Source organism: Megascapheus bottae, chromosome X, assembly GCF_031878675.1.
Source record: "Megascapheus bottae isolate mThoBot1 chromosome X, mThoBot2.hap1, whole genome shotgun sequence".
In the NCBI taxonomy this organism is placed as follows: Eukaryota; Metazoa; Chordata; class Mammalia; order Rodentia; family Geomyidae; genus Megascapheus; species Megascapheus bottae.
This window is the reverse complement of record NC_143547.1, coordinates 2,908,998-2,921,335: the sequence shown is the minus strand read 5'-3', so window position 1 is coordinate 2,921,335 and position 12,338 is coordinate 2,908,998. Positions and strand designations below refer to the sequence as shown.

General features: G+C 38.5%; 1 protein-coding gene across 1 annotated transcript in view; it reads right to left on the bottom strand.

The window, feature by feature from the left end:
* Egfl6 (EGF like domain multiple 6) overlaps positions 1-12,338 on the bottom strand; it is a 32,500-nt gene that overhangs the window by 9,056 nt on the left and 11,106 nt on the right. The window contains exons 4-7 of the mRNA XM_090325871.1: positions 11,432-11,551; positions 8,352-8,486; positions 6,226-6,348; positions 900-1,226 (exon numbers count right to left, since the gene is read on the bottom strand). Of these exons, the coding sequence (XP_090181997.1) occupies positions 900-1,226; positions 6,226-6,348; positions 8,352-8,486; positions 11,432-11,551 (705 nt within the window). The remainder of the gene's footprint in view (positions 1-899; positions 1,227-6,225; positions 6,349-8,351; positions 8,487-11,431; positions 11,552-12,338) is intronic.

The window sequence follows — 12,338 nt, the reverse complement described above, 5'->3', positions numbered from 1 at the left end:
TTGACTCTTTGGTACCACATACTCAGAAAAAGCCGGAAGTGATGTGGCTCAAATGGCAGGGCACTAACCTTGAGCAAAAAGTGTTCAAGGACAGTGCCCAGGCCCTGATTTCAAGCCCCAGGACTGGCAAAAAAAAGATATATAGCAATTATCTTGTTTGTGTAAGAAATTAAACTCTACTGTAACATTTTCCGCTATGATTTTCTATTTTGATTTTCATCATTATAACCCTCTGGCTATGAAGTTCCCATTTCATAACAAGAAGTAGCTTGGCAGACCCATATGGTAAGGCTCTCTCTAGTTTGTGATGGGAGTGCATCACATGGAGAGCTTGGTAGGTAGACAACTGTGCCTGCAGGAACAGCAGGTTTCCTGGACTGACAGTGGCATCGGTGGGTATGTGCCATATATGAAGTCCCCAGATAAGAGAACAGAATTGATTCTCTTCATTTCCCAGAGGAGTAATCTATACCTTACACAGGGCTCTGATGCTCAGGACTTAAGGCCCCAAACTTCTTTTATTCTTGGCCTCCATGTCTCTGTCTCTGTTTCTCTCCCATTGTTTTTGTGCTAGTCTCAGAGCTTACACCAGGGCCTGGGTGCTGTCCCTGAGCTTTTTAGCTCAAGGCTAGTGTTCAACCACTTGAGTCATCATTCCATTTCTGGCTCTTGGTGAAGTTAATTGGAGATAGTCTTATGCACTTTCCTGCCTAGGGTGGTTTTGAACCACAATCCTCAGATTTCAGTCTTCTGAGTGGCTGGGATTACTGGTGTGAGCCATGGGTGAGCCCAGCCGAACATTTTTCTTTAAGGCCTGAAACTGTTGGTTTTTTTTATTTGTTAGGAGGAATCATAATTCATTTTTAGCTAAGTGCGTAAATAACAAGAGTGATACTTACAAAACACATCTCCTCGAAGGCTTCGTTCCTGCTCTACATCATTCTTCAGGGCTTTCTCTTCTCTTTTTTCTTCGCGAAGCCCCTCTTTCACTCTCTCTTCCTTCCCTGGTTTTTCTCTATTAGCGTGACCATTCCTGGAAACACTTTCTTCATAACCGAAGGACTGCAAGTTAACCTTAGGAGAGAGAGTGCCAGTGGGTCCTGGGGTGACATTTTTAATTTTCATCTTCTTTTTCATGCTGTTTTTGTGAGCAAGTAACTTTTTGATTCGGTCTTTGATGGGCCCAGGTACTCTGCGGATTTCCTTCACAGAATTTTCAGGGATAACTAAAACACAGGTGAGAAGATCCAGATTGGCTGATAATTAGATCATTCTTGAACAATGGAACATTTTGGAAGCATTAAAAGTACAGCAAGTGAATGCTTCTAGAATCAACTCATATGAATTTTTTTCCCATATTGGCAGCTGTTTTTGTTATTATTTTTTTGTTGGTTGTGGGGCTTGAACTCTGGGCCTGGGAGTTATCCCTGAGAACTTCAGCTTTAGGCTAGCGCTCTACCACTTGAGCCACAGAGCAACTTCTGGTTTTTCTGGCAGTTAGCTGGAGAGTCTCATGGACTTTTTGGGCCCAGGCTGGCTTTGAACTGCCATCGGTGCCGGGCTGGCAGCTGTTTTTAACAGTTAAAATGTTCTTGCATTTATCCTACCTGCCTTTTGTTACAGGAAACACTTTATTTTGCTCCAGCAATTATTTTAGTAAAAAAACTTGGGACTATCTAGTTAGGCTGCAGATTCCAGTGTCTACTGATATTTCTGATTTTTGACTACTATTCCTCAATAATGGTATTGTCCCAGTAGACCTAGAGATTTGATGTACATAGATTACTGTTTTACCATCAAGATAAACCATATAACTTTTCTGTAATGGACCATTTGTAAAATGCAAAAATGGTGATTTATAGTTCAGTGTACATGTATCCAATTTTCCTTCACCCTTTTCTCTTTGCTTAAATTTTTTTTCAGCTCAGGGACTGGGCATGGTGGTTCACGCCTGTAATCCTAGCTACACAGGAGGCTGAGAACTGAGGATCATGGTTCAAAGCCAGCCCAGGCACTAAAGACTGTGAGACTCCTGTCTCCAATTAACCACTAGAAAAGGGGATTGGGGCTGAGGCTCAAGGGGTAGGGAAGTAGCCTTGAGCTGAAGAGTTCAGGGACAACACCCAGGCCCAGGGATAGGACAGTAGCCCTGAGCTAAAGATCTCAGAGACAGTGCCTAGGCCAAGAGTTTAAAAGCCCTCATGACCGACAAAAAAAATTCAGCTCAGTTAACCATTATCTAAAAACAAAATGGTTTTCTTTATTGGATTTGTAAGAGAGAGGCTTCTGTATTAACTATTTTATATTAATTTTCTATTTATTTTTGGTTGTAGCAGAGTTTGAACTCAGGGCCTCATGCTTGATAGACAGATGCTCTCCCACTAAGCCATTCCTCCACACCTTTCTTGCATGGTTATTTTTTATTTTATTTTATTATCAGGGCAATGTATAGAGGGGCTACAGTTACATTCACCAGGTAGTGGATATATTACTTCTTGAACATTGATACCACTTCCTGTTTTTCTCCTATTTTCTCTTCCCCCACATCCACCCAATCATCATGTTTTAGCCTTTCCTTCCCTATTTCAAATAAACAAATAAACATATATACAATATACCAGGTACCAAAGTCAGATACAGTAACAACATGAGATAAACCATAAGGGGAAAAAAAGAGGAAAGAGATAGCCTCACATAGTATATTAAGAACAACAATCACAAAGATAAACCTCTTGTTTCCATATCCTAGAGCTCATTTTGCTTAGCCTCATTCTATATGACCATATGTACATAGCTTTTGAGCTATTGTGATCCTCTGCTAGTAGACTCCTAGATACATACTAATTGTTACAAATGAGGGAAACCATGAAGCCAATGTTGCTTTGGGTCTAGCTTACTTCACTTAATATATTTTTGAGATAGAGTCGCACTTTCTACCAGGCACGTATGCCTGAACCATGCTCTTTTTTTCACTTGATAATGTAGCTGGGATGATAAGCACATGTCACTACATCTAGCTTTTTGCATTGAGGAGTCATCTCATGGACTTTTCTGCTTTAACTGGCCTGAAACTGCAATCCTCTCAATCTCAGTATCTCACATAGCTAGGATGCCAGATGTGAGTAATTGATACCTAGCTTAATTTCCTATTTATTGAAATTAAGTTGCTTTAAAAAATACACCTTTAGCTTGCCCAGGCAGAAGATCCCCGGAGACTATAACCTCTACTTAACAACCAAGAAGCCAGAAGTGGAACTGTGGCTCAAGTGGTAGAGCACTAACTGAGCACGAAAGCTCAGGATCAGTGCTCAAGCCCTGAGTTTCAAGCCCAGGATCAGCACACACACAAAATACACATCTAGATCAATTCCTCCAATCCTGAAGTGGACTGATGGCTTGGAGTGGGAGTGAGGACAAAATTGCTAGTGGAGAAGATCTCAGGAGGTAGATAAGGGGCAACTGGGAAATGCTAAGTGCCTTGTTGAAGGTCACCCAGTTAGGAGCTGAGCTAGAATTTGAGGGTGACACATATGAACAACTGATTTTTTGGTCCAATTTTCATGATAGGTTTATTCCTACTTTGTGGCTTAAGGCTACTTTTCTCTAGACTGGCTCAAATTCTTTGAGATTTATGATTCAGAGCTATGTATCCTTTCCCAGGGAGATGCTCATGACAGTGATGAATATCCAACTGATACTAAAAAGTAATTGATTAAAAATTAAAAGTACTGATAATTAAAATAAAAAACATTGTCCGATTATAAGCTCTTTGGGAATGAGATAGTTTAACATTATGCACAAAAAGGGGCTGATAACTCCTGAGTCAAATATAGTTTAGAGCGAATAAAAGGAAAAAAGTAAGCATCAATTGTAATGCCAAAAAGAATGTAGAAAGAGGTTGGATTTGGATTTTATTAGAATATTTTTCTTGGCAATGCTTTAATCTTTTCTCTTGCTTGCTTCCTTCATCATTTGGCTAATTAATTTTTTTCCAAAGTAGTAAAAAAACAAATAAAGCGTAGTTTGCATTTTTCTTTTCTGTGTAATCAAAAGGGAAAGAAAACTACTTTAAAATGTATATGCTCAAAAACATGGCAAGGGGTACGAATGTGTGAGAAGTAATGCGCCTACTACCTGGCGAATGTAACTGTAACCCCTCTATATATTACCCCGGCGATAAAATTTAAAAAATGAATATGCTCTTTACACAGTGCTTTTACTTTGATGTCAGTCTAAAGTTGGTAGAACATAAATACAACATGACTCTTTTCAATGAGACATTTTAGTTATTTTTCTTTGTGACAGCTTGTATCTATTTGGTATAAAAACCACCAGTACTAATAAAAGGAATACATCACTACTTATTTTCTTGACCTTCACATGGCCTGTTTTCAAATCCTTTGCCAGAAATTATATTGTTAAATTTTGATTATAATTAACTGATTTTATATATAGATATTCTTTGGGAGGCATCACTAGGTAATTCTGTGCATGCATCCCTGAATTTTTCTCAGTATGCAGTGTGAATAATTAAAAGGAAACACCCATTTGTTGTAAATGTTCTGTATGTAATCAGTAACATAAAATTGAGATCCTTTAATAAATGATGAGTGAGGTGCACTGTACTCCAAACAAACCCAAACATCTGCTTTTCGTTTTTTCTTTGAAGTTTCAAATTTTCTTGTTGAAAACAAAAAGAAAATCAAAACATCACAACCTTTGTAGTGTCAATAATTTCATTCCTTCAGTATGTCCAGAGAAAGCTGAGCAAAGATGAAAATGCATACACATTAGTGCATTTGGCTTCATCTAGGTACTGCTGTTTTAAATTTGATATACTCAATGATTGTTTTCTTTTAAAAACATCTTATCAGGTGGAGAGAGAAAGGGTGGGTGAAAGTCCTACTACTCGATGTACTTGTGAAAATGGAAGTGGGTTACCTGAGGGGAGAGGTGGAGTTGGAAGAGATGGAGGAGAACAATGGAAGAGTGACATTGATCAAGACGGACTCAGAAATTTAAGTGTTCAATTTAAATCCATTTTTTACAACTACATCAAAGAAATAATTTAAAAATGGCTTGATTAGCCAGGTGGGATGTCTCATGCCTGTAATCCTAGCTACTCAGGAGGCTGAGCTCTGAGGATCACGGTTCAAATCCAGCCCAGGCACTAAAATGTCCATGAGACTTTTATCTCCATTTAACCACTAGAAAACCAAACTGGCCTTGTGGCTCAAGGGGTAGGGCGGTAGCCTTGAGCTGAAGAGCTCAGGGACAGTGCCAAGGCCCAGAGTTCAAGTCCCACAGTTGACAAAAAAGTCTTGATTATTTTATCATCTTTTGTTAATATAAAAATAGGTGAGGGGAAGGTCTCGGAGACTCCCATCCATAATCCTAGTTACTCTGGAGGATGAGATTAAAGGATTTGTATTCAATGCCAGGCCAGACAAGAAAGTCTGAGATTCTTATCTCCATTTGATAAACACAAATCTTCAAGTGGAGCTACAGTTCAAGTGCTAGAAAAGCTAAGGGACAGTGCCTAAGCCATGAGTTTATACCCCAGTACCAGTACTAAAGGAAAAATGATGGTGAGATTTCTATAAGCCTGAAGTCTTCTTAAGGTTATTAGTCAAGAACAAATCTTCTAAAAAATCTCTTCATACATAGCACATATGGATAAAGTCTTTCTTGTTGACAGGGACAAATTGTAATTGTTAATAGCTGTTACATTGCATAGTTGTATCTGCATATTAAATGTATAGTTTTAACTTATGATTATGAAAGCACTCATCAGCAAGAGCAATGGGATTCTGTGAAAGAAAAGGGGATCCAGTGCATTGCACTCTGTTTCCATTGTGCATTCTGGAAAAGTCCTGATGAAACTGCTGTAGTTAGGAAGACATGCCCTGATGTTCTTTCAGTTTTATGCCTACAATTTCAGTGAGAATTGTAAATGTGCTCAACTGGTGAAGAATACAAGGCTGAGGCAGAGTTAAATTTAGACACTGCACTTAGAGAGAGAGGATGAAAGGAGGGAGGAGTCAAGGAGGGAGCGAAGGTGGGAGATAGGTAGGGTCGGGAAGTTAAAGGAGAAAAAGAAGAGGGAGAGGGAGAAAAGAAGACAAAGAGGAGGAACAGGAGAGAGAGTGATGGGAGGGAACAAGAAGATATGGAGAGACTGCTTTGTTGGGAATAACAAAAACCTCCTGACCAAGTACTACTTACTAGAACACAGAAGTCCATTGCCTTTATATCCCTGCTTGCACTTGCACTTGAAGGATCCATGGGTGTTGAGGCAATTGGCATGGATGCTGCATGTATGGGTATTCAGAGCACATTCATTTATATCTAAAAGCATAAATAGTCCAGTGAACAACTTCATGGTAACAGGGCTTGCTGAAAGAATATCTTTTATCCTTGAACAATTCCAAGGCCGAATACTCAACACCTCAACAAAGTATTTGTTGTCTAAGAATTGAGAGGTGTTTCAAAATCCAGGCCCATTGGCCCAGAACCATGACTTTGCCTGACTCCTGCCTGATATGTGCGGACTATGTAGACAGCCTATGGCCCACATACCAATTTTATGTCCTATTGATGAATGCCATTGAAGTTTGTAAAATGTCTAGGCTTTTTCTTAACATACTCATCCATGTAAGATAGAACTAAATAACAATATGAGAAAATACATTCTATATTTGGAAGCTCTAAAGGAACAAAAAGAGAAGACCAGCCAGGAATCATTGACATCATCTGAATTCATAGTATGGGCATTGTGTCCACAGCCTGTTTAGAAGAAGGAGTCAGGCTGGTCTGAGCTCGTTTGCTGGATTTAAAGGAGGAAAATTAGCTAAATCTCTCTTAAGTCAGAGGTGCATTTGTGTTATTCTCCTCTTTACTTTTGATCTGCACCATTTGTTTACATAAGCACAAAAAATAGCTTATTGTTTTCCATCAGGACATCAGAGGAGCTTAGATGCTAATCTTAATCACTTTTGAAACATGGGAATTTGTGTCCTTGTGAAGCTCTCAGTGTGGATACACAATTTGTCCGGCGGAATGTCTCTGTGAGGATCAGGGAACAGGGGGCCACTGTAATGAAGTCACTGGATTCCATTGCTAAACTGTTTGCATGGTGCGGGAGCCAAGCTCATGGCAAACACTGGTTTGATGAGTCTGTCTAGGGAAGTCTTTGCATATGAGAACATTTGGGGCAAGAGTTATGGAGGTTTCCCAACATGGTTCAAACCCCCAATAATGGAGTATTACCCCAATTATACACAAAATATGTCTGAGTGTAGGGTTAAAGGAAATCCCATTTTTTTTCCAACTATTAACTTTTCTTGGCATGCACTTATCTTTGTTACACAAGTTATATGAATAGAAATCTAGAGTGAACTTGAATTTCCCTTTGCTATATACAGTGTGTCCAGGGCAAGGGGAATGAATCCAAGGCTTCCCAAAATATACTATTTCTTATGTACTTTGAGACTTGGAACCCCTATAGTAAGGCATCAAATATTTGATTCAATATAGATTACACTGGTACTTGAGTGGTACACAGATCTTAGCAGAGAGTGATTTTAGTGGAAAAATTTTCTTTGGAGGTTGAGCCACGACAGGGATAAAAGAGGAAAGATAGCAGACTATGTACCCTTGTGTTTCTCGTATTTTTTTTCTAAAGCCACCCTGATGGAAGCTGTTATGAATGAACCATTGAAATCTAGTCTTTCTTTCTCAAGTATACATACCGCTGTATTCTATTTCCATTTTTAGATGTACAGTTGGAGATAAAACAAAAAATATAAACAGAACCCCATCAATTTTAAAATTTCATTGATTTGATGTCAGTAATGACAGAGAAAGTTCCTGTGATTCCAACTGAACCAATAAAAGCTATGGTGGTAGTATCATTCATCTCATTCTAGCATGTAAAGGAAGCATAAAAAAGTTCAGGATTAACCAGCAATAAATGCAAGATCTTACTTAAAAAGCAAAGCAAAAAAGGATGGATGAAGTGCTAGAACACAAACTTTGCAAGAGAAAGGCCCTGAGTTCAAAACATCAATACTGGAAAAAAAGTCCCATAGAAATTATGAGACATTTGCTTCTATAATAGAGACATATTCTTTATTGACCTGGCTTCATAACTGATACCATTGGAATTCCCCAAATGCCAGAAACTTGGAAATTTTAAACCTTTATTGAGTTTTTAGGATAGTAAATACAATAGAGGATTCAACTAACAGACTGAATTGGCTTGAATATGTGTGTAGGGAAATCTATAGGCTTACTGGAGAGAGGAAAACAGGAAAAGGTAACCTCACCCACACAGTCATATTGAGTCTTACCTACACAATCATATCGACCACCGATATACTTCAGCTCAAAACCGATGTGACATTTACAGTAGTAGCTTCCAAATGTGTTCACACACCTTCGATTATAGGGGCATGATGCTTTACCAGAGGAACATTCATCAACATCTAGGGTACAGATGCAGAGAGGGTCAATAATAACAAGAGAAGTACCCTTATGTACCCATATGCCCACATGAGTACAATCCCTCAACATACAGTGAACAAGTGCATGTGGGTTTCCTTAGCTGCAAAATTGATTATCTTGTGCCAATAGCATATCTTCAGGGAATTATCATAGATCTTTACCAGGCAATACACACAAACCTTTTTTTGAAGTTATAACCTTGCTGTAATATCATTATGTAAGTTCATATCTGCTCTCATGTTAGAACCCAGATCTCTTGAGGTAGGGAATGTGTCAGATAATTAGCACCTATGCATTGCATTCCTCCAGCTACTAATTATATCACAAAACAAATACATTTTTTAGAAATAGAATCAGCTATACTTTAAGGAAGCCAAATGCGCAGACATTTCAGATATGCATTTTACATAAGAATTAAATAGAAATTTCCCGCAAGACTCCTGCAACAATGACTCAAATTACAGATATGTGACTATATATATATGGAGAAACATAGGTCAAGTATAATTGTGTCATGATGCTATTTTAGGTAACAATAGTTGTGTTCATTTTCTATCAGGAGATGATGACAGAAAGAGGGGCGCACAGCTGTCCTTATCAACCCAGGAGGACTCAGACATTGCTTTAACTTTCAGACATCAAATCTGAAATCTGATGTTTTGTTGTCCTTTTGCCCTGTGGTTAAACCCACAAATTGGTGCTGCCTTGTTTCCCTCACAATGTTAAGATAACAAATAAGTACTAGATTGAGAAATATTCTCGTCCTGTGATTATTTTCGTGACTATAATCATTTTCTTCCAATCAAAATGGTAGCCAAGAAACCAAAGAGGTGGGTAGAAATTGAATCCAGTTTTGCCAAGATTTAGCCTTGCTGTATGAATATCATATTAAAGAGTACCAAATTGTATATACCTAATTAAATCCTGGATTACTCTCAAAGAGAAAACATAGCATTAATTTACATAATCTTTAAAATATCTCATGATTCAGGACCTAATTGGTTGAGCATATTAAATAAAGCTTATCAAATTATATACACTTGTGATAAGCAAACATCTAGTACCTTGACTGAAAAATACCTTATTGCTCCAACACTTATCTGGGCTAGTCTGACGTTCATTGACGGCCTTAGAGTGAAAATAGGGTTACCTCAGCTCCAGTATTCATTTGTATGTTACAGGTAAAACTAAGAGGACAATGATGATGCTGGAAAATCAACTCTTCATGTTTGTCTTTTTTATTATTAAACAACATCTTTTCCAGATCCTCCACTGCACTTACTTCCCTTTATATTTCTTTGGCCCACTGATGCTTTCCATCAATAAAAATCAGAAAATACAAATTAAGCCCAATGGAGAGCAAGGAGACCAAAATTCTAAGCTGTGGGTTTGATTAAATTCACAGCAACAAATGAAAACATTATGTGTTTCTAATATGATTGAATTAATTTGCTAATTTTCTCCAGTCATAAGTTATGGAATAATTTAGAACATGGTTTACAAATAATGTGAAATCAGTTACATGCTAACTTCAATAAGGTGGAAGGCATAGACTTTTTTCACTAACGTCATTAATAACATACTGAAAAGTTAAGTAAACACATTTTTCCAGGAAAATATTAACTAGAACTTTGAAAGAAAGTCCGATGGCCCCTTGTCCCATACTCAATGTGTAGTGAAGCGTCTAGTGGATGAGAGTTGAAGTAAAATATGCAGGATCAGAATGCTAAAATAAAACTATATTTTTTTCTTATTATCACATTAGACAATTTGAAATATTATGTTGATGTTTATTTCTTAATAGCTGAATGTATATGTAGCACATACATGACTAAAAGCACTGTCTGAAAAATGGTCAAATTGTGTTCTTTGCAGCAATAGTCACCATAACTAAGATATGGAATCAGCCTAGATGCCCCTCAATGGAAAAATGGATCAAGAAAATGTGGCATATACACACAATGTAATGTTACTCATCTATTCGTAACAGAATGATATTCTACCATTTGTGAGGAAATAGAAAGACTTGGAAAAAATTGTATTAAGTAAAGTGAGCCAGATCCAGAGAAACAAAGGTTGCATGGTTTCTTTCATTTGTGGTAAAAGAATGTACCTATACATTTATAAGCAAACTCATTGGGTGGTATTCAAGTGGTCACAAATGAATTAATGGAAGTCTAATAGATTCTATGAAGAGTTCTAATAGTACAGTGTTCTAGAAAGACTAGGTTAAATCCCAGCAAAATCATCTCCAGGAAATGGGTACCTACAAGAGGGAGAGTGAAGTTCAGGGGCAAGGAGTAAATGAATGAAGGGGGGCAGGAGAGGTAAAGCAGTCAAGTATTCACTGTATATATCAAAAAATAAAGAACTGCACGGGACAGTGTGAGTTGAAACAGGATGAGAATGTTGAGGGGTGACGCTGATCAAGAGGCCTTTATATTCATAAACTGCTTTGCTAAATGGCCCCTCCTTTGTGCAACCTCATAAAGATTATTAAAAAAGACAAAAATTTGGGCTGGGAGTTTGGCCTAGTGGTAGAGTGCTTGCCTAACATACACAAAGGCCTGGGTTTGATTCCTCGGTACCACATACATAGAAAGAATAAAAGCTGGAAGTGGTATTGTGGCTCAAGTGGTAGAGCTCTAGCCTTAAGAAAGTCCAAGGACAGTGCTCAAGCCCTGAACTCAAGGCCCAGGACTGGCAAAAAAAATTAAAACATGGACAGATCTCTACATTTAGGACTTTGTAATATTCATTCAATAAGTATACTATATTAAGTGAAAAATGGAGATTCAGGGGAGAAAGAGGAGGAGGAGGAGGAGGAGGAGGAGGAGGAGGAGGAGGAGGAGGAGGAGGAGGAGGAGGAGGAGGAGAGACGGAGGGGGAGGAGGAGGAATGGTGAAAGTGACTCTTGCTCTTTTACCTAGACAGATTCTTCCATCTGGGGCAAGACGGAGACCTGGGGATGGACACAGGCAACGTGGCCCGACTTCTGTGTCTTCACAGCCATATTGGCAGTTTATCCTGGCACATGTCCTAGAGTCTGCAAAAGATGATCAAGATTATCATCCTGTGCTCCAAGATGATATAAAAATGCTTATTAAGGGCTGGGAGTTTGGCCTAGTGGTAGAATGCTTGCCTAGCATGCACAAAGACCCGGGTTCGATTCCTCCGTACCACACACATAGAAAAAAGCCGGAAGTGGTGCTGAGGCTCAAGTGGTAGAGCAGCCTTGAGAAAGTCCAAGGACAGTGCTCAGGCCCTGAGCTCAAGCCCAGGACTGGCAAAAAGAAGTGCTTATTAAGACCTTATGTCCAAATTTTGTGACATCACATGCAATGCATGGGATGATATTATAGAATAAATTTCATTGTCTGAGACCCAGAAACTCAGTCAAAGAGTATCTAGACAGGGGTGGTATTTTGGTGGCCCCTGGACTGAATCTCACTTGTGGTTGCTTTTGTGGGATAGCAGACTGAATTTGACTGTATACAGCCTACAGACCCATTTATGTGTACTCAGTCACCTCAGACACTTGGCCAGTCTCTATAGAGTAAAAGCAGCTACTGATAGAGCTTATTAATTAGCATAAAATAATCCATACAAGAAACCCTTCTATAGTTTATCAGAGAGACTCATTTGAGGCATAAGACTTGATCATTCAAGTACCTATATGGTATAACTGATGAGCTGATTGTGAAACATTATGGATCTCCCTTTTCTTTTGATGCTCTCATTGAGGAGGCTAGAAAAGTTATATATATTATCTTTTCCCTAGCTTTCATTGCATTAAGAAATGACCAACTGATTCAGTAGCTGAAGAAGTATAA